We start from the raw sequence: 23659 nt of genomic DNA on the forward strand, positions 1-23659 counted from the left end.
TCAAATATTTACTCTATCAGAAATTAGAACTGAGAAAATATTAAAACACAAAACCATGCAAGCACACATTCCATTAGCCACGAGAGTGAGGATGTCAACCCATATCATGCAGCTCTGGAGAAACTGTACTGCACACTCATGACAGAATGAGAGTGAACAAGGGAAATGGTATCTTTGCATTATTATGACAATAGTTTTGACCTTTCATCTCCTGGAAGGGGCTTGAAGACTACTGTCCCCTCCTTAACCGGGTGTCCTCAGATCACGCTTTGAGAACTATTAAATGAAATTAGCCTACTATGATATCTAATATGGTGATAGATGTATCTCCAGAGTGAATTAACATTATTTGCACAGGAAACGATTCTTTGTTCTGTGAGTGAATATCTAGTCTACTGTTGTCTCATGAGACTGTGTAAGAACCATGCCTATCTCTAAACCCCTTCTGTAGAACTACAAGCTCTGTTTTTAAAATTTGACAGTAATGATACAGGTCAGCCTCTGAACAGAACTGTCTTAAACAGGGGAATATAGAATGCCATGAATAAAGCAGTTTGCTTTTACGCTATGTCTGTCCTCAAGAAAGATCAGTTTACTTTCTGGTGAGGAATTTTATCCTTAGATCATTTATCCGGAAACTTCATCTATCTGGTACATAGCTGAGGACCCTGAAAGTAGTGTTAAAAAGATGAAGACCGAATAGATATCACAAAGTTTGAGCACTAAAAGATAAACTCTTCGACTTACAGTAGAAGCTCTCAGGTCTTCTCTCCAAGTGTGCTCACTTCTACTTTTGAGCTTAAAAAACTTTGTAAATTGGCTTTATAGTTCACAGAATTTAAGCAGGCAACATGACAAAACAAAAGGCAAGGTTCAAGGCTTTCTGGGAAAAGTTCATATAGGGGTACAGAGCCCTAAAATTATGCAGGCCATCACAATTTGAAACACAGTACCCATTCATGCCAGTATCTGTCCAGCACCCAGTATGTGCCAGGCACTGGCCTTCACCTAATGGAGACTGGGATGAGGAAGTTACCACTGCTGGTCTCAGCAATGTGGGGGTGACGGTCCTGTGGACAAATAGTTACAATGTATGATAAACAGGAATGGCATTGGCAAGGTGATGTCTATTAACGATTTTGATGATCGCCTCTGAAATGGGTTAGAGATAATCTCAGAGAGAGTGACTTCAATTTCAGAGAGAGATTTCTGAACTGTGTGTTGAATGAAAGGGCACTAGAGGAGATAGTATTTGCAGGGGAAGGGTGGCCCAGAGGAAGTACTTCAGTGGAAGCTTGGTATGGTAGCTGGAAAAGTCAACTTAGGCCAGACTGTAAAAGAATCTGAAAAGTGTCTTGAAAGAATGAGTAGAATCAACAAGACTTGGTGGGTCGGGGAAGGCTGGAAGATGATTAGTTTGGTTTTATACAAGCAGAATACGAGGTGTCTGTATGCCATCATGAAGGGATATTTAGAAGTACAAGTAGGTAAGAGGAAACTGAAAGGTAACTGGTATTCAGAGTAGTGCGCTAGAGTTAGCGACTGTTTAAAATTTTTAGAGTTGTTCTAGAGTAATGTGGAAAAGTAATTTCTATGGAATCACTTATCTCCTAAAGATGGTAGATGGATAAATGAATGAACACATTTCTTTCGGTGGTTTTAATCCAGCTAACCTATGTGATATCTATATGATAGCTGTAGATCCACTAGTTTAGGATTTTCTCTTTTACTATTTAGGCTAAGAACAGCTACCTTTGATTAATTCCAGAGGTGATATACTCACCATGTGGCATAAAATAAAAATCATGAATATTTTTTGAATAAGACTAGTATACCCCAAAGATGAATACAGATAAATGAATGAAACAGTTGTGTGAAACTGTTTGCATGGTGGTGTTTTATTCTTTACCTCTTCCTTTGCCATGAACTATCAGATTGGCTGTCTTACTGACTTTAGGACCTAATTCCTTGGAGCACTATCATAACTTGGGCAGCAACATTAGGATTTGGCCTGAATTGATACAGAAGTAATTTAAAATCTGACCCAGTTTAGTGGGGAAGAAAATCTCCAGAAACAGCCCTAATTTTATGCTATACTGCCTACCCTAAAGTTTCACAGCCAGTGGCAACTACCTAGTCATTCTGAGGCGGTCTGTGTGCTATTTAAATACTTCTTTGACTATAATGCTCTTCTAACCTTAATTCTTAATGTAATTATGTCGGGCCAACATTGTGAAATAGCCACTATTTCTCAAGACCACAGAACTCTTTGGAAGCAGCCAGTAATGTGGTTTACTTCAAACAGGAGAGCAATATGGATTTGAGGAGAAGGTGCCGACCTAGGCTGAAAATCTTTATGCACTTTGTTATATCTTTAGTTTAAGGAAAATAAAAGAACAATAAGCTTTACTTTCCAATTTATTATTATCTATGCTATTAAAGTTGTTGGTAATTTAATGAACATAATGGATGCACTGAAAATTTGCTGACCAAGGGAGTGAGCTACCTTAGAACTAAAATAGAGATGAGGATGTGTATAATAGGTGCCATATTGACCAAAGGTTTGTGAGAGTCTAAATAATGTAAGGTTATACGACTGACTTGCAGGTTGATTCCAGTTTCACTCCAAATATTCGTATACCATGTAAGGGACATCTATGACCCTGTCTCTCTTAATAAAGTGGAAAGGGGCTGGATTTGAACACTTTGTAGCCTAGAATCCCTGAGCCTGGAGTGACTTGTTCTATTTGAGATTCGTGTTGTTTACTTTTAAATCCCAAAGACAGTACTATAATCTTCAAAACACACTGTAAACTCTAACAAGTGTTTGCTAAAATTCAGTGTTAGAATGTTAAAATAAATGTAACTATTTGATTGATGTAAATAATTAATAATTTAATTAGCTGTTTGATTAATTTGTGTTACTGAAACATAAAACCTCAAAAAGCAAGCAAATCTACTTTTGTAGGCTAAGATATAGTAGAACATATACTCTGGGAGAACCTGAAGACTTGGGAAGGTTTGATAAAATGCCAACAGAGCCATGTCTTGCACAGGTACACATTAGAAATAACATGGGATGGTCACAAGCTGTGAGAGGGAGCAGGTTTTAAAAAATCTGTCTTCCCTTTCTACTTCCAGAGCAATTCAACAAGAAAAATGTCTAAATTTTAAGATTAAGAAACAGATACATACTCATCATGAACAATGGTGGGGCCATCCCTCGTTAAGGCCTCTTCCTTGATGACGTTGATAAGTTCAAAGGTACTGCTTATGGGGGCATCTGGGTTAGGCCATTTGGGACACTGAAAGTGCCGAACTTCCAAGACATAGTCATCCTACAACCAATACAACATGAGTTTATTTCATTCTGTCTATAATCTAATGACTAGAACTTGCTTTTGAGAAAGCATATATTATAGATAACAGAAGAATGCCAGATTACCCAACACGCAATCAGTAAGACGGCTAGGGAGGTCTGCCTGCTGTTAAAAAGTGAGCAGGTCACCATAGCAAAATAGTAGAATCTTATTTTGTTTAGGCTAAAATTTCAAGTGACAATTCTTCTTTAGAATTAAAGAAATAGGAAGGGGTTAGGAGCTCATCATTTAAATTACTACTATAAGACAGCTCCCCTTTTTCCTGTCCCATAAAAAGGCAGTTATTACACATCAAAATGTTCTATAACAAAAGTCTCACTATTATCGTCTCTGCAACACATTGCCAAGGTTTACATTTCTGACAGAAAAAAAATATTGAGCTTTAGAATATTGTTTTTATAATTAGGTCAACAGACCTATTTGTATGTGTGCTCAATCAGAAAAACTGGTTACCTTTTGTCTATTCAGCCAGGAAAGCAAATATTTGAAGGAAGGAAAAAAAAGAGAAGTGTACATATTTAAAATTAAGTCATACTCAAATACCTGGGCCTGCCTCAAGGGTGGTAAATTATTTCAGTATTACTTAGAAGAATGATCCTGGGCCAAGATATAGCTGTTACTAAGGAACTGAGGTTTAGGTTACCTGTGTAGCTTCAAGAATAAAGTCATGGATGATAATTTGTTCTTCATTAGAGAGGCACAGTCTGTCTTTGCTGATCAGGGTGACGGTAAAGGCCTCACAGTTCATGGATTCTTCTCGACTTGGCCAATATACAAACTCATCTTCTGCCTATGAGAACCAAAAAAAAAAAAAAAATCTGTAGTGCTGTCAAACATTTGCTTGCAAAATGTTTTAGATTTGCTATACCTCTCAAGTTACCTTTTAAATTTGGTTCACAGAATTTTATGCCCATCTAATCATGCTGAGTTCAATGATTACTGTACGCAATGAAAAACATACATAATAATAATTATTTTCCAGCACTTCTCACCTATGTCACTGTAACAACCAAAATGCATCTATAGGGGATGCATCACCCCCCATTGAGAAGTGCTCTGTGATATAACTGTCATAATGAAAAAGGAGATGAGATTTAGGTCAATTAATTTTAACCTATTATTCACAATTGCTTAAGCAACTAAGACATGCTAATTGCCATTTCCTATGAATTATGTTAATAACAGCTCTACAGTTGATTAGCATTTTGCAAAGGATGTTCATAAACATTATCTTTTTTTAAAATTGAGTTTATTGGGGTAACATTGGTTAATACAATTATATAATTTTCAGGTGTACATTATCATTTGACATCTGTATATTCTATTGTGTGTTTACCACCCAAGGTCCAGTTTCCTCCAGCTTTACCCACTTCGCCCTTTACCCACTTCGCCCTCCCCCTGCACCCCTAAATTAAGTAAGATAATGTTAAGATAAACATCTTATTTAATTTTTACAAAATACTAGTGAGATGAGGGATTTTTATCATCTGCTTTTACAAATGAGGACACCAAGGCTCAGAGACACATAAGTTGTCTAAAATCACACTACTAATAAATGGTATGGGACAGAACCTTTTTGGAAAGAGGTTGTACATAAGTAAGCATGTGTGTTGGCTCTAAGTACAAGGTGTTCTTTAAAAGTTAGTATGGATGTCCAGGGGATGATAACACAGAGAGTCTTTCGGCCTTCAAATGTTCATCTGTTTCAAGATTAAAAGTAAATATTCAGGCTTTGTATTTGAATTCTATCCCTGAAAACTATGGAGGCCTTAAAAAAGTTAACTATTGCACAGGTGGGAGACTTTATGAGAAATACAATGACTCTGACAATAAGACCCCTGCTCCCTCCTTTTCTAATCAGTTCAAATGGCAAACTACAGTTTGTCTGTAATACAGATTTCTATGGGCATTTTCCTGAAAATGCTTAGCTACTACTAGCGAAGTCAGAAATAATTCTGAATAGTGTTCAAAACAAAGAAGGTTTTGTTTAATCTTACATTGTTGCATTAGAAATGAGCCAACAGTCCAATAAGACTTATCACCCTTTCAAGTTTCAATATAGCTTATTGCCAAGTACATTTTTATTTTTAAAGCTCAGCATAAGGGGAAACAGATTAGCAATTGGGTTTAGTCTATACAAAAGAAGTCTGTAACTGTCATGTGTTTTAATACATTTTGTCCAGGGAAATGGAAGTAGGATCGTTTTAGTAGATATTAAAAACATAAGGTATAATGGACAGGGCCTTTACATATAACCAATACACACGGATTAAGCATAGGATTTAGGATTGGATATGATCCTGAATAAATTAAACTATCTGAGCCTTAAATTCCATATCTGAAAAGTGGGAATAATAAAACTACTTACCTCAAAGAACTTTTATAATGATAATATGAACAGTAAATTATGCAATTGGTCTAAAGATAGCCACAGGGACTTCAGTTACGATGGAAGAAAGGCAGAGAAAAACTTCTGAATACAGAGAATAATTGATCAACTTTGGATGAAAGACTGAGAAAAATAAATGCTACTTAATTCAGTAGGCATTCTAGTCTTATGGTTATTTTGCTTAAAAAAAGATTTATATATGTCAAAGATGCCTAGCTAACAGTGCTTTCTGAGTTAGGAACCAGTGACTTCTTGACTATTCACAGAATTGTGGTCTTGTAAAATTACAGTGGTAATAAGCCATAAAGCAAGCATAGGAATCCAGAGACATTATCTTTAGGAAGAACTGCCATCAATGAATTTGACGTTCAACCCCAAAGCTGAGAATGCAGACATGTATGATTCTAGCCTAGCATCCCCAGGTCTCAGAGAGACTGAGATCACATGTTCCATGGCAGTCCCTGTATCCTCACTGTCTGCAGAACATGTACCCACTTATTTGGCCAGGCTCCCCCTAGACTCCCCATACAAATAAGCTTGTGGGTAGAGGCTTTTGGTGACTGTCCTCTGTTAAGTTATAATAACAAAATACTGACTCATCCAACAAATGGACGTTTTAACAACCCTAAATGCCTCCAATTTCTACATGCCAAACAGAAAAGACCCCTACTGCCAGCTAATTTGAAAATTTACACTCCAGTTTTTAGCTTCAGATTCTCAACTTTGTTGCCATTCTATCATACAGAAGCAGCCTTGGTATTCTGAAGCTGGAGCAAAATGCGACAAAGTGAAGAAGTTCCTACTGACTGGGCACACAGTCAAATGCATGTCATCAAGACTAGGGGTTCAATCACATGCTGTTCTTTCTTGATTAAAAAACTCACTAATCTGACACTCATGGAGGCAGATCTTCCTTGTGTTTTTGTTTTTGCTTCCATGTCCTTACAGTAACTTTTGAACCCAATTAATTCTGAGACTTAGAGAGCTTAAGCACACACATTTAAGCTGATTTTATAAACTTGCTGACCCTTCTCCAATATAGTTTAGAGACCCTCAATAGGGAAGGACTAAAGGGAGGAGAAAGAGATAGTAGGTTAGTAAAGTTCTTAAAAAATACCTTTAAGTTGGAACAAAATAGCCTTTCTTTATCTCCTTCCTGGTAATGGATCTGACTTACCTATGGCGGCAGGGGTAAAGTAATGATACATTATTATTATTTTTGATAGAATTTGGAGGGGGAGGGACTGGGAAACATTTCTATGATGTGGGTGGGACAAACACCATGAAAACATGATTAAAAGCATGAGCTCTGGAGACAGGTGACTCGGGTTCAAATCCTGACTCCAATTATTTGTGTATGCCGTTGGACATGTTATTTCCCTCAGTTTTCCCAGCTATTAAATGAGATGATAACAGTACCATGTCGTAAAATTGTAGAGCGGACTGAATGAGTTAATATTTGCACAGTAATAAACTCAGTGATATAATTAAATGTTAGCTGCTATTATTTTTCAAAAGTAACATAGCAACTAAGAGGTCGGGTTAAGGTCATACATTAATGAGATTAGTAGGGGACTTTTTTCAAAACCTGCTACTTTACAGCTATGTACAGCACAACTGTAGAGTGATATCACCAGCATTATAGAATCAAGTAATGGAGCTGACAGGGATGGTAATTGTGAGACTGCAAAAGGAATCTGTATAGACTTAAAGATGAGAGGTCTAACTTCCCTCCCTAGCATATACAGACACGATAGCCCTGTGGCAAGGTATCAAATTTACACTTATGGCCTCAGAGGCTCATTAATATATAGCAGATGTGCTTTACTTACCAAGCTCTGGTTGTCTGGCAGCATGACAATGATCTGTGCATTATGATCCCAAATCATTCGCCAGAAATCTTTCGTAGTATGTGGCAGAGGATGCTGCGTTATAATAAATTCATTGCTCCTATAATAGCCCTTCAGTTAGGGAGATGAAAAATCCGTGATTATGAGTGTTTTATTCCAACTTTGCAGTAGTAAAATATATTCATGAAATAAGATAGCATCATTTCGACCATACTAAAATAATTGAAAAAGGCATTCAGTGAATTTGGCTAATTTCTAAATGTAGTTCTAACATGTGTAGACAATTTTCTCTCCACATGTAATTCACTTTTAGTTACCCATGCTGTTTTTACTTAATGGTAATTTCAACGTTTATTTAGAGAGTTGATTGGGTGAAATTAACAATAAAATTAATTCCTTAACAAGCATTTTTCTTAATTTAGGCATTTCTGTACCCCCACTACGATTAGGTATTTTTTGTTAGTGGTTTCAAGATACAGAACTCTATAATTTTGATATTACACATTGAGATATTATTTGGAAAATGAAATCAGTCACATAGGTGGTATGCGCTCTTTAGCACCTTTCAGCTTAATTGACTTTATTTATAATTAACTGTTGACTCTCACCATGATATAAGAAGCATTAATGTAATCTGTTCCTTTCATTCCAGGCAACGGCGCAAGACCCACTCGAGCACGCTCAGCTATCATATGAAAAAAAAAAAAACAAAAACACCACATTTACCTTATTGTGCACACGGAACCAACAGCACTTCCTGAGACTTACTTGGTGAGTAATAATATATCCCCGCCCCGCCGTACCCTTTCTTTTTAAGACTTAGCTATATTTTTAACTAAGCTAAAGTGTTATTACCTAAGGTGGAATGTAAAATGAAATTTGGCTACACATTCCCAGAAGGACACAGGTATCAGAGGAAGAAAATTTTACTGTGGGAGAGGTTTGCACAGCAGATCGCTAATACTCCATGCAGAGGTGACAGAGGGTTTCAGATAAATTTGACTCTGGTTTGATATTCCTACAGTTATACCAGTATGTTTTACTCTGCTCTTTTGCCATCTCCTTATCTGTTTCTCCCCACAAAGGGCTTAGAAGACAGTGGCTTTTCAGTAGATAATCTCTCCAGTGATCATCCATGCCTGTGTCTACAGCACACACACAGTATCTTCTGCTGTGTCCCGAGTTATTTATACAAGGGTCACCACCTATCAAAAGTCCTTTGATCTCAACAGCCAGAACATTTTGATGACGCAGTTCCCATTGTATAGATTAATCTGGGACTCGAAGTTGTAAAGGAGTGTTAATGCCACAGTGATAATGGCTTTACTTTATTTCAGTTAAGATATGGTTGAAGTAACCTAATTCTTGAATTTTGAGGGGAAATGAAGCTAGATTTCAGGTCACAGAGAAGTGGCGACTTGCTGGCACTACCAGCCAGCCCTCCCAGTTTGATCAAGCTGCCTTAGTCATCCAGCACATAACCTTTCCCCTTGGTAGTAGCTGCCTCTTTACATAATATCTAATGGGGGGAAAAAAAAATACTAACACACTCAACCAAGTCAAATTGATTTTAAGATCTTTCTTACATGGCACGACTGAAGAGTTTCTGTTCTTTTCTTTGTTACACTCTTTCTGAGCACTAAAGCATTCCACATATTTTGCATTACATTGTGTGACCAGCTGAAAGAAAAGCAACATTTTAGTTTTCATTCAAAGGTATAGTTGTGGACATGTTAACTAACCTTACTGTGATAATCATTTACCAATATATACATATATCAAATCATTACTTTGTATACCTAGAAATTATACAATGTTGTATGCCAATTATATTCGACAAAGATGGAAAAAACAACAAAACAAACAAAAAGGTATGACCAAAAGGGTATAACTGATAGCGTTTGTTTGATGACCTGGCAAAAAATACCAGTAATCATATTACTGAGGAACAAAAACATTTTAATACCCCAAAGGACACTTTTTGTGTTTCACTAGTGGGACTTCTCTCAACTACCTTGGTCTTATTTCTATCAGGTGTTAGTTAGGCTTCTTGATGACAGGAATGATGTCAGTGATAGATGCTTATTCAATTAATGTGGATTTTCCCGTTGATGTCATTGCTTGTGAATTTTTTTGTGTAATTCCTTGTTGGCACATGAGCTCAGGTGGGTCCACACTAGAAAATCCTGCTTCTTGGTATTAAGGGCTAATCATGTTTCTTAAAGAATTGGCTAAGTTCTCAGTAAATTTCTGTTGAACTGAATGAACTGACATTGTTCTAAGGCTGTTATAAATAATTAGCCCAGCAGTTTGGTTATTCTTTCTGTTTATATAAACTGGTTGAACCATTTTGTCAACCCTATATATGTGTGTGTGTTTTCGTCCATCCTAATAGAACTTATGGTATCGGTCCCTCCAAATGCTTTAGTACTACTACTGTCAAGGGCCCTGGATGTAGTTTTCGAGTTTCTGATCCCTGTTTTTTTCCTTCTACTTACATTCTAAAGTGGTTAGTCTTTGTAAAAGTACCAATTACCTGGTTCTCAACAGAATGAAGTGATTCCTTTGATATATGATATATATATATATTTAAAAATTATGTATAAACAAATAGTGCAGACATAGAAAAGGCAGAATTTAAGAAATGCTGGTACTTAAGAAGTCATTTTAAACTTTAAAATGAGACACTATGTCCCCACTATTAGTTACTTCAAATGATTTTTAGAGTAGTTTGAATGTTATAAAAGAGCTAGATATTTGACATTATGACTGAACTCAGTGAAATTATTTTTCATTTAATATCACTTGTTATAATTTATTTGGCAGTCTCATTTCTTTAGGAGAGATTCAAATGAAGGTTTCAGAGTCTATAGAAAATTTTACCATGAAAACTAAAGCTGTACAGATTCATCTCATTCCTTTCATCTTGACACAAATAATAAATTACATATAGAACAATGTGTAAAAAAATAGAATTTAAAAGGCAGAGATTAAGAGATAGGAAAGCATTTAGTGACTGGAGAGACAGACAACATCTGAAAAGTTAAATCCTTTGAGATAACTCGGCTTTTCTGATCTTAATTACTTTAATAGTCCTTATAGTCTATTTTTTCACCTTTATTTCAAGTCAATTCCATATAAACCATAACTGCCTTTAAACTTCTTTATGCCCCTATCAAAGAAAAAGAACCAACATTTAGGGAAAGTTAACTTTTTTCCAGTATTCTTTAGTAACTCTTTACTAGTTTCTAAATTATCTGCTAGAATAGCTTCATTCTTTCAAATAGCTTCATTTTTAAGACAATACGTCAACAATAACTATTTTTAATAAGATAGATTAGTTCAGAAAAAGTGCAGAGGATATTTTTTGGACTGGAACAACTGACTGAAAGTGCTGTGTCACCGTGGTTAGGGGCTGATGTATATGTTCAGAAAAACTCATAAATTGCTCAGAAGAAAATACAGCACCACACTATCTACTTGGATACCAACAATGCGTACATAGATCGAACTTTATTTTCCTTTGCATCATGTTTAAGGAGTACAAATATTAATCTATTTCAGTCTATATATTCATACAAAAAAGACATGACCCTCAACTCGAGGCATTTCTTTTTTGCTTTTTAACCAAAGAAATTTATGCAAAGCACTACCTTGAATTGTTTTTCCAGTCGTGTCTTTCCTCCTACTCCTGGTATGAGGATGCTATTAACATAGCTATGCAGTTGATTTGAAGATACTTCAGTCTCCTTTCCAAGAATGGCTTCCAACAAGGCATCATGGATGAAAATGTACTGCTCCTGAAACAGGTATAACACATGGTAGTCACTGAGGAAGAACTGTTAAGGGCTACTCACCTCAATCCCATTCATAAAATCTACCTTTAATGAGCCCTTCCTCTAACCGGGATCAATCAGTGAACTCCTTTAAGCATTTACATCTCTGTAGCTTACTCCCAATACTTACTGGCTTATCTATTAACACTTATTTTAGTGTAGAGAATACTTAGTTCTGTGTTTCATACCATACCCCAGTAAGTTCAATGAAGGGCTTTAGAACCTTTCTCTCACATATATTTCTCAGTCAAACGTAATGTTTAACTCCTCATAGCACTGAACACAGCCCTAGCTACAACTGTATCTGCTACATAAGTGCTTGTGTGGGTGTTGAGAAATTCAAGTTTAAGATCCACACAGAAATTGAAAACTATAAGCAAAAGAATAGTATCATGGCCAGGGTATCTTCTAATACAAACCTGTGAATTCCTTTGAGCCCTAAGATAATGCATCTGTCTCCTGAATATCATTCAACTTTCTGTTAAAGAGTGTGCTAGAATCTCCTGAGAGCACTGGCAGCTACTCCTTACCTCAGTCTGGACGAGGTAGTTACGCTGTGTCCTGATATGCTTCAGGAATCCCAGGACATTAACTGTGCTTTTGTCTTTTATCTGCTGCAGCATGCTGTCTATTACAATGTAGGTGCCTGTCCTGCCCACACCAGCGCTAGAAGAAACGAGAACACTCAACTAGTACCTTTAACTTTATCATGTCATGAACAGTGGGACTGGAAAAATTAGAATCTTAATCTCTCATGAACGTAGAATAACTCACTGATTACATAGGTTGCTTCTCTTGGATAGCATCCAAAAACTTTATTAGGGCCTTTCCCACCTCACAAGTCTTGGTGGGGAGCAAAGACTGCGTATATCATAGGAGCTACAGAAAAATGTTATAAACCTGCTTTCTCAGCCTCCCTTGCAGCTCAAGCAAAGGAAGTAACTCAGTGATGCAAGGGACTGTTAGTTGTCTCCTTGGCAGCAGCCATCTCTAAACCAGACCTGTATCTGCTGAGGCATTGTGTACGGTGATTTACTTGCTGTGTAGGCAAGCCCCTCATTCTCCAGCTCTCCCAATGATTCTGGGAGTGCCCATTATCCTTTTGATAAACCCCATTTCTGCCCAACTGCCCCATTCTGCTCAGTATCAGAAAGTTCCTATTTAAAGGGGTGCTTTCCTTTAGTAATCCAGGCATAGAATAAGAATGTCACATCTGGAAAATTTGGCTTCTTATTCACATTTTTGTTATTTAAACAAAAATAGGAAGATCTAAGTTCTGTGGTAGTGACTAGCAAGCTTCTTTTGGCAGAATCCCCCAGCAGGACCCCATCTCACACAACTCTGTTGATACCTAAGCTCTCTGATAGACTTTTATCTCTATTTTAGTGATTCCTAAATAGGTTAGCAAAAAATGTCAAGTTCTCATGGAATTTTAAACAGAAGATGGTTCCAATTTCTGCAAAGGATCTTGCATAGTATAAGAACAGCCCAAAGAAGCGCTTAGAAAAGGCCGTGCAACGGCCTTCTATAAATCACAGAATAAGCAACATCCGTTTGCATACTGAAGTGAAAAAAAAAAAAGCCAAGAATGCAATTACAAATGAAACACAAAAGCATTTTTAAACAACCAGTGAAAGTTGTTTAAAGTAGTTAAGGAGGGAAAATAGACTTTCTTAGTGCTTTATTTTAAGTCTACAGCCAAGCCACCTGATCCCACATGATCTTGGAAGCTAAGCAGGGTCGGGCCTGGTTAGTACTTGGATGGGAGGCCACCTAGGAAGACCAGGTGCTGTAGGCGTAAAAAATTTAAAAAATCAAGGATTATAAGCTGACAAGGTCCTTGCAATCTGTGAGGTCAACCAAGGGTTGCCTTGCCTAAAAATAAATAAATAAATAAATAAATAAATAAATAAATAAATAAATAAAGTATTTTATATAGCATGTATAAACTAAAATTCTGAAAAGAAAATCCTTTCATACATGCTATATTATTATTTAGAGGAATCCTACAGAAAAGCCATATACGAAACTCAAAATCTCTAGTGAGGAAAGCTCTAAACTTGTGTTTAAGGTCAGATTTTTACATGTTAGGAGCGAACAATGGAGATTTTATTAATAAGATGATGTTATAAAAATTAGAGATTCATCTGCTAAGAGAAGATTTTATTTTATCCTCAGAAGCAGCAGATGATTTCTTAATGCCATGGGAATATAGTTACTTTACATAACCCTAACAGGCCTTATAGGTCCCAGTTTTCAATGGAAGACTCAGTTTCTAAATCAAACAAATCAGCAGGGCCACAGTGGTCTAAGTCCACCAGGCCCACACTGTCTGCTCTGCCCACTTCAAATGCAGACTCTGGGAAGAAGAGAAAGACGCCAGCCCTACCTGCAGTGTACCAACACAGGGCCCATTTCCGGTGTCCGGGCTGCTGAGGACCTCCTTACGAAGGTCAGGACTGGGAGGGCGTACTCGGGGACTCCCATGTCAGGCCACTGCGTGTAGTGGTATTGGATCACCACCCTTTCATTCTGACGGCCCTTGGGATTCCCCTTCTGACCCTATGAGAAAGGTGAAAAACAGATGTCTTTAAGCTGAGTGTCGGCATTCTGGATAAAAATAATGTCAGCGCGTTAGGAAACAGGGCCTCTGATTGCATTCACCCTAATTACTGTTCCTGGGATAGGTTATCTCCTCTTTGTGGCCGTTTCATGCCATACATGGAGACATTTCTAGCTAGACGGGAAGTAGAGGACACTTCTTGGAAGATAGTTTAGGATTATACCAAGTGAGAATGTTTATATCAGTTTTTTTGGATTTGGAACCATCCAAAACACTTTGTAATTTGCCTACAAGACCTCCGTTGCCTGACTTTTTGCCCCAGCTCCAGAAGGCCTTAGTGCTTTGCTCTTATCTGACTGGGCTGTGACTCCCCTTTTCTTTCTCCACTGCGTAGGTTGGACCTTCCGGAGTGCTGGTTGCTGCTCTATACTCCAGCAAGTGTGGGGAAGATCTTAAGGGACTAATGATTCTCAATCTCTAGAGTCAAAGGCAAAAATTAATTTGTCACTTTCAAAAAAAAAGTGGATTTTTCCGAGTGGATGAACTTTTTACATTTTAACTACTTTGGATTAAAAAATTTCCCCAAATAGATGACTTGCTATGACTTTTTTTTTTTTTTTTTTGTCGTCTGATGACTCAGAGTCATTGATAAATCAACTCTGAAGCTTATATGGTGTTTGGCCCTGAATTACAAAGCTCTGGATGGCTTTGATTTCTTAATTGTTAACTCTCATTTTCCAATTTCTTTCTCATTTTCAGTTATTTACTCTCTTGTCAGTGTGTGAAGCACGTAAAGTTTCTATTTGCCTTCCTTCTCTGACTTAAGTTGTTTCTAAAATAAGAGTGGGTAATGTTTAAATATCTGTAGGGTTTCCATAAGTAATGGGATTTTTAAGTATAAACTGGTTATTGCTTAGCTTGAGCCAGCTAGCAGTTCTATGATAAAGAACACAGATAATTACAATGCTACTGATTCTTATATACTTCCGCCATTATCAGAAAAAAAAACTATACTTAGAAAGGACGGTTAACTTTGGACCACAGATGGGCTTCGGAGTCACTGAAATTGTGTATTTGAGTAAATGTGAATTGTTCTGGGGCAAGAGGGGTACAGTTTTATCACATTCTCAAAGATGTCCAAGACTCAAAAATAAAAATTAAGATCCATTGTTACAAGCGACTGCCACCCCTAAGTAGAGTAACTACTTTACTTTTTCTTAATGAGCATCTATCTAGAGTCCACAGCACTGCTATAATGATCTATGAATCTGGATGGGACAGCAGTGTTTGAACAAGAGAAACTGAGGAAACTTGAAAGCAGCATTTTCACAAGGTGCGATTCTCAGGATGCTAACAGTTCTATAGAAAAGAGTTTTATTAAGTCACATAGGAAACACTAGGCAAAACAAAGTTAAATAGGTTTCTTAACTCTAGCACTCTGGTCACTGATTTTCATTGTACGTTTCTAAGTGGGGATATGTATTATGTAGCATTCATTTTCTATACTTGTTAAGTTGCAGAATCTGATTTTTGTAAGCATTTTTCATGCCTTGGAGCGTACTTCAGGAAACAATGCTTTCAAGTTCTCAGAAAATTGAATTAAAAAGCTAAATCAACAAACAGATGCTGCCATATTTGCTAGTTACCAGAACCTATTAGAATTAAAAAGCTAAATCGATAAACAGATACTGCCATATTTACTGGTTACCAAAACCTAAGAAGATAAGAAGACTTTTTTTTTTAAATATCAAGCCTTCTTCATGAAGAGATTAAAGAACTCAATCAGGCCAGTTAAATTCTATTACATGCTTTGCCAATATCTTTCACACAATACATTGATGTCAATCAAGAGTTGTAAAAAAATGCTTTAAAATGCTTTTTTTTTTTAAAAAACAAAGTTGCTTATGAGAATTGGCCTTGGTTGTGCAGAAATTTTCATACAAGCTTAAAAAGAGATGCCCTGGCAGCCCACCCAGTTCCCTTATTTAATACCTTTTTCACTTTTGTATTTCTGACTGAAAAACGACGCACAGTATAGCAGGCGTGAACTTTTGTGCTCTTCAGTGTGACAATAATGCTTCCATATTCCTCACTATTTTCTGTTGGCCAATACTGATCACATTTCCGCTGCAAAAAGAAAAAAAGCTGTAAATTCCAATGGCGATTTTTGCTATAACTGTACTGTTGATAATTTCAAATGACGGTGTTAAAACACAGGTAATATCACCATGTAGTCGACAGAAACACATGAGCTGAACTGCTTACAGGTAGGCATAACCTCTGAAAAGATAATCTTCGGAAAAGTTTGGGCCAAGATCACTTGAGAAATGGGCCTAATACTCATGATCATCTTTCAACACATGATATACTTTAAAGAAGGCCTAGTAAAGAAACCTGTATGTTTGACTTACGAGCAATGTGGGTAGGACATGTTATAAAGAGAGTTTAAGTGAGGCTGGGCCTCATTCACAGTTGTAAGTAACTGTGAGAATCTTCATGTTACAGCTTGGGTCACCAAAGACAAAACAGAAACTCCACAGTCATAGTGATTCTGAGCAATAAACTGGGAACTTAGCCTTTATTCTTGCCTAAATTAGCATCATCTATTATCAGTTCATTATCTAATAAATTCTAAAATATTATCACGTTTGAAAAGGTTCTCTTGATGATGGTCACGGTGTTTAAACAGTCTATTTACTTTCCCCAGTCCGAACTATTATTAGGACTTCCCCAACTACACTATGTTTTTTCCGACTTCCCTGCTTCTTTCTATCCCCTACACATGGAATGCCCTTCCTTCTCTACTCAGCCTGTGTAACTCCTCTTAACTCATCATTCAAATCTCACCTCAAGTATTAGTTTCTTTACAAAATATCTGCCCTAGAAGATACATTCTTCCATTTTCAGCATTCCCCTAATGCCCTGTTCATCTCCATCATCATATGTAATCCACTCTTGTAAGTGCGTAGATCTCTTTTCCACCAGACCAAAGGCAGAGTAAGGATGGAGAGGACACTTCTCATTTCTGTAACTCTTTATACCCGGTCAAGTTCCTATCCTATAGCAGGTACTCCATACATATTTTTTAAGACTTCTTTTAAATTAAAATTATTGGAGTCACATTGGTTAATACCATAAATATTTTTGAACAAGGATACATAATTCAGATATTAAGCCAGTAAGTTCTTACTCTTCCTTTTTCCACAAGGTTTGTAATCATGATAATGATTCCAGTGTTTTGCTCCCAAATCATCCTCCAGAAATCTTCAAATGTAGACTTTAAAGGTCCCTGGGTGGCGATATAGGCTTTTGCTTTGTTGTAACCCTTCAAAGATGACACAACACAAAGATGAATGCAGTATCACAGACCAGTTAATAATTCAAGTGCCATCCATATTGAATAGGCTGTGTTTTTAGTGGAAGCTCTGTGTAGCATTAAAATACATTCAACAATTTCTGCAGCACTCTTCAATGATCAGAAACGGGTTTATAAAAACAATTTTGACTTACATCAACATAGTTTGCATTAATGTAGTCGCTGTGCTTAGAGTCTTTTCCTGGTAAAGGTCTTAACTTCACCCTACTGTGATCATCTACAGAGGATAAGAAAAAAAAAGCAAAATCAAAATATATAATTAGAAAAAAAAAGTAGCAGCAGTCTGAAGCACAAAACAAGGAAAACAGGTAATGTGGCATCTCCCAGAGTGTCCCTGAGAAATCTTTTGGCAGAAGGACAACTAAAAACAAAAAGATACCGCATTCGAGCCCATCTCAAAAACATAGGGACACTTCTACCTCATGGTCTGATCTGTGAGTGCCCAAAAATCCAGACTGAGGACCCTGTTAGTTCATGTAAAACAACTGCAAGCTGTGACCCTCCAAATCTTCCTTGCGCTGTATTTTAAAACCAATTTTCAAGGCTTTTGATGACCCATGACCCCATCCTCTCTCCGTTCATACAAATATAAAAAAGTGATTGTCATATCAAGTCCACAACATCTATTTTCAAGAGATTCCATTCAGTTGGGCTCCCTGTCACCCCGACAGGACCTGAGTAATTGAAGGAACGAGAGCTGCTTCTAAGAGTAACGTCACTGTAGGAATCTGAAGTCAGTGATCAGATTTTAGGATCCACTTAACTTTAGCTATGAACAAAAGCGGGGTGATGCTATGTGCCTCTAGTTGCCCAACAGAGTGAGCTTATATTTTTAGGGTAACAAAAGAAGCTGAGGTCATAGTTTTATTTCTCCTATCTAGAAAAGGGCAAAAGCCAATTTACATTCTTCTTACAGCCATGATCATAAAAGGCTAGTTCAAAAAGGAGTCCAGTGAGTGGATTTCCCTGGACATGACTGGCAATGGCAGACTGTATCAAGCACTTTGAAAGCCCTTTATGTTCTTGGAACTGCGAATTGCTTTTGTTCTGACAAACTCTCAGACAGCAGTTGATATGAACAGGGCTGCTTGATATAAATGGTCCCCAAATGAAAAATTTCTCCTAAGGCATCTAGATACAAACTGCTCTACCTCAGTAGCATTATATCGTATGCTGTTATTTCCCAGACTGACAAATAAAAACACATTCTTCAAGATGCAAAATTCATATTTTATTAATATGGTAATAGAATGGCTAAATAGATCAATATAGGAGGTGGCATGGTGGCACCCATGTATACCTTGAAAGTCATATTGGCTCTGCGAGAAAAGGCTTTCGTTACATTACTTTTCTGGCACATTTATGGACTAATTTTAATTGATTCATGACATTTCCATGCTACCCTTTGCTATATAAAGGCATTAATATAGCGGTAGACCAAGGTGACAAGTATGATATGCCCAGAATCTGACCAAGTGGCCAAGAGAACACCAAAACCCAACTCTCTGAACACACAAAAATAAAACATGTAATTTGAATTTGTGAAAGTAAAACCACAAATGAACTTGTGAAAGTATAACCACATCTAACCAGAGATGGTGGTTTTCTGGCAAAACACCATGACCCTTGGTCACATCACACAGAAGTTTCTTTGATTTCCTCTCTCTTCTTTGCCACATATGTTTAGCCAAGGCAGTGAAGTAACGAGAATTAAAGGTTGCTGTGGTGGAGAGAATGATGCATGTCACACATGTGTATATATCTCTGCCTGACTTATACCATCAGAAATGAGCTATATTGATGGACAAATTCTCACGATCTCAGCAAACTGACCCTTTACTGGACTGGCCAACAATAACTGCCAGAGTCGATTCGTTCAAAGACTTGGAGAGAAAAGAAAGTTTGACTCTTCTTCCTTGTTCTTTTACCCTCTCATTCTCTCAGGTAATGCAACAAATACTCTTATTCAAAAATGATGTGTGGTTTTTTAAAAACTTTATCTAAAAGAAGTAAAATTGTATTCATAGATGACATGATCTCATTTTTAGAAATTCTAAGGAATCCACAAAAATGTAATTAGAATAAATGAGTTCAGCCAAGGTTGTAAGATATAGGATCAATATACAAAAAAAAAAAAAAAAAAAAAAGATTATATTTCCATACATTAGCAATGAACAATCTGAACATAAAAGTAGATAATTTCACTTATAATAGCATTAAAAAGAATGAAATACTTAGAAATAAATTTAACAATATTGCAACACTTGTAAAATGCAGACTATAAAACACTGTTGAAAGAAATAAATGACCTAAATAAATGGAAAGACATTCCGTCCTCATGAATTAGAAGACTTAATATTGTTAAGATGGCAATGCTCCCCAAATTAATCTAGATTGAATGCAATCTGTATCAAAATTCCAGCTACATTTTTTACAGTAATAAACAAGTGGATCCTAAAATTCATATGGAAACACAAGGGACCCAGATTAGCCCAAAAAAATCACGAAAAAGAAGAACAAAGAAGGAGGACTCATGGTTCCAATTTCAAAACGTATTACAAAGCTACAGTCAGTAATTAAGACAGTGTAGTACTGACATAAGGATAGACATTAATGGAGTAGAATCGAGAGTCTGAAAATAAACTCTTACAGTTATGGTCAGTTAATTTTCAATAAGGGTGCTAAGACAATTCAATTGGGAAAGAAGAGTCTTTTCAACAAATGGTGCTGGGAGAACTGGATATCAACATGATAAGAATGAAGTTGACTCTACCTCATACCAAATACAAATTAACTCAAAATGGATCAAAGACTTACATGTAAAAACTAAGACCATAAAACTCTTTGACAAAAACACAGGTATAAATATTCATGACATTGGATTAGTCACTGGTTTCTTAGATATGACACCAAAAGCACTGGCAACAAAAGACAAAAATTGGATTTCACCAAAATTTAAATACTCTGTGCTTCAAATGACACCATCAAGAAAGTGAAAATAAAAAGTACGAAATGAGAGGAAAACATTTGGAAACTACCTATCTGATAAGGGATTTGTACTCAGAACGTATAAAGAACTCTTACAACTAAAAAAAAGACAAGTAATCCAATTAAAAAATGGGCAAAGAATCTGAATAGTCCCCAAAGAAGATATACAAATGGTCAGTAAGTACATGAAAAGATATTTAACATCACTAATCACTAAAGAAATGCAAATGAAAACCATAATGAGAAACTACTTCACAGCCATTAGGATGGCTCTTATCAAAAAAAAAGAAAAAAAGTAACAAATGTTGACAAGGATATGGAGACACTGGTACCCTCATATATTGCTGATGGGAATGTAGAACGGTGTAGCCACTTTGGAAAAAAGTTTGGCAGTTCTTCAAAATGTTAAACATAAACTTACCATATGACTAGCTATTCCATTTCTAAGTATAATCCAAAGAGAATTCAAAATATATGTCTACACAAAACCATGTATACAAAGGTTGATGGCAGCATTATTCATAATAATCAAAAAGTTGAAACAACTTAAATGTCCATCGAATGATAAATGAACAGACAAAATGTGCTATTATTCATACCATAGAGTATTATTAAGCCATAAAAAAGAATTAAGTACTGATACAAGCTACGACATGGATAAATCTTAGCATGGAAAACATCATGCTAAGTAGAAGAAGTCAGAAGAAAAAAGCCAAATATTGCATGATTCTATTTATATAAAATGTCAGAATAGGCAAATACATAGAGACAGAACATAGATCAGTGGTTTCTAGGCACTGGGGAAAGGGAGGGGTTGGGAGTGACTACTAATGAGTAAAGGGGTTTCTTGTTGGGGTGCTGAGAATGTTCTAAAATTAGATAGTGGTGATGGTTGTACAATTGTGACTATATTAAAAACCACTGAAATTTGAATTTAAATTCAAATTTAAATGAACTTTAAATGGGTGAATTGCATACGGCATATGAGTTATATCTCACCAACGTATTAAAAACTACAGTAGTGTTCAAATTTAAGTGGTCCAATTTAAATGCACTATTACATAAAATTCTATGTAATGTGTTCCTCATCACTGTGTATGTTAACCATAAACATCTGTGCCCGTGCCCTTACTACCAGAGAATATATTATCTGCCAGTGACCCAAGCCCCAATGTCCAAGAGAAGTGGCATTCTAGCCACAGAAGTAGCCTGTATTCCAAGGATATTCCTTGAGGCTCTGTAAGAATACTTATTTGAATTTTGAACCTCTAGGATGCTCTTGACCCTGGAAATATGCTGGATAGGACTAAGCGTGTGGGCCACAGGACTGGAAGCTCATCATTTAAGGTAGTACCCAACCTTTTTGGCACCAAGGATCGGTGCTACTATGAGAATCTAATGCCTGATGATCTGAGGTGGAGCTGAGGTGGTGATGCTAGCGCTGGGGAGCAGCTGCAATTAAAGATGAAACTTCGCTTGCTGGCCTGGCGCTCACCTCCGGCTGTGCGGCCCCGTTCCTAACAGGCCACTGACCGGTATCAGTCTGTGGCCCGGGGGGTTGGGAACCTCTGATTTAAGATATAGACCAATTACCTAGTCTTAGAAAAATGGCTTTGAAATTCAGCTTACTTGGTTCAAGTCTCAGAATTTCTATTTGCAGTAAAAAACTTGGCTGTCATTGGTTGAAAACAATGTCGAGATAGCCACACGACATTAAAATTTTGGTTCCCAGCACTGGCTATGGAATCACTTCATGTGAAAACAGTGAAGCTCAGAACACTTTCTTTCTTTAAGCTTTCGGTGCTACTTTCGTTAAGCTTAACGAAAGAAATCTGACAGCTGAATGAAAGACTAAGGGGGTGGAAAATGTCCCCACTTTTTCCTACACACTGTTGAAGATGGGTTAATGAGAGGTTAACTTCCAAGTGTTGTTCTTTCTTGCCATCCTGATTCTGATGCCTTGGCTTTCAGCTTATACCCAGCATGAAGATTTAATTTCCTCGCAGTTGAAGATAGTTTAAAAGCTTATTACTCACATGCTAAAATGTTGATGTATCTGTTTTTGTGCTTGTTATCTGGATGATTAGAATGTTCCGCAGTGATGTTCATATCAGCTGTACAGCGTTGGACTTCCTAGTGAAAACAGCAAGATTTCAAAGATTTTAGACATACTTTAGATGTTGAACAAGGTCGTAGAAAGTTAACGATTTACACTCAGCAGCCTAACATGTTTACTCACCCCCAAGCCACTGCCAGGGTTACCTCCCCAAACTCAACTCCAGAAATAATTACTACTGACATCTCATAACAAAGAATAAAGGATGTGAACAAGATAAAAAGATTTAATTCTTTACTAATTAATCAGTCACCTACTTTATTACAGATTTTGACCTAGGCGTGGGGATTACAAAATAGTATCTCTTTTTGAATATGTCACAGTCTGATGAGTGAGCTAAACATGCAAAAAGATAATGATAGTCAAGTGTGATTAACAGAAAAGAGGCCTGAAGAAACGACAATGGGAGCATAGGGGAAGGCTTTAGTCAGGAAGTAATTCGTGAGTCCTAGAGGATGAGTAAGAATTTTCTTCTCTGCCATGATTTGCTATATGGTTACAGATCACATAGCCTCGGTTTATAACTATCAGACGGCAAACTGACTATAAAGACTCAGTCTTGAAATGACACTAACATATAGCTAATCAATTGTCATATCTGGTTCAAATATATGTCTCTGATGAATTATTTGTGAACTAATTTTATTTAAATTACCCTTCTTTAGAAAACCAGCAGTGGAAGAAGCAACATTCTTTGGCTACCTTTTCTATGGATATAAATAAACATCATCCATTAGCCTAAAATAGGGTTGCTGAAAAGTCAAATTTTTCTACACTGTATGCTTCAAACCCAAAAAAGTACTAGAGCTAACCAAATAAGGGAAGTCATTAGCAGTGCACAGCTGCTTACAAAGAGCAGGAGCAAAGTGACACAAAATTATCAGGAGAAATGTTTTACACGTAGCAGATTTAACAGAGTTTAGGGCACGCAGACTTTTTTCCACAAAGGAGTTGCATAGCAATTATGGATGTTTTCCACAGCATTTACATTAAGCATAATGAAAACAAGGAACTGGTTGTCTTGTATATTCACAGTCAACTTTCCAGTAAGGAGTCTCTTTCTTCTCTTTGAGGAGGAACTCACTTTAATCAAAGAATTTAAGGTATAAAAACAAGGGGTGCTATCTAGGCAAAGAAACCGTATTCGTGGACTCCTGATTC

The 23659-nt window shown here is 36.8% G+C and overlaps 1 protein-coding gene across 4 annotated transcripts in view; it reads right to left on the reverse strand.

Moving 5' to 3' along the window:
• The window catches only part of PTPRG (protein tyrosine phosphatase receptor type G), a 631793-nt gene that overhangs the window by 11989 nt on the left and 596145 nt on the right, over nucleotides 1-23659 (reverse strand). For 3 of the 4 annotated variants that reach the window (XM_039880554.1, XM_039880552.1, XM_039880553.1), the window contains 12 exons: nucleotides 22419-22515; nucleotides 17529-17611; nucleotides 17209-17343; nucleotides 16011-16145; nucleotides 13845-14017; nucleotides 11986-12121; nucleotides 11273-11419; nucleotides 9206-9299; nucleotides 8228-8304; nucleotides 7602-7730; nucleotides 4024-4170; nucleotides 3196-3338 (listed from right to left, as the gene is read on the reverse strand). In XM_039880554.1, coding sequence (XP_039736488.1) covers nucleotides 3196-3338; nucleotides 4024-4170; nucleotides 7602-7730; nucleotides 8228-8304; nucleotides 9206-9299; nucleotides 11273-11419; nucleotides 11986-12121; nucleotides 13845-14017; nucleotides 16011-16145; nucleotides 17209-17343; nucleotides 17529-17611; nucleotides 22419-22515 — 1496 coding nt within the window. Of the gene's footprint in view, nucleotides 1-3161; nucleotides 3339-4023; nucleotides 4171-7601; nucleotides 7731-8227; nucleotides 8305-9205; nucleotides 9300-11272; nucleotides 11420-11985; nucleotides 12122-13844; nucleotides 14018-16010; nucleotides 16146-17208; nucleotides 17344-17528; nucleotides 17612-22418; nucleotides 22516-23659 lie in introns of those variants that run through there. The other variant, XM_039880555.1, reaches the window with a different exon arrangement.

This window comes from Pteropus medius, unplaced genomic scaffold, assembly GCF_902729225.1.
Source record: "Pteropus medius unplaced genomic scaffold, Ma_sr-lr_union100, whole genome shotgun sequence".
Lineage (NCBI taxonomy): Eukaryota > Metazoa > Chordata > Mammalia > Chiroptera > Pteropodidae > Pteropus > Pteropus medius.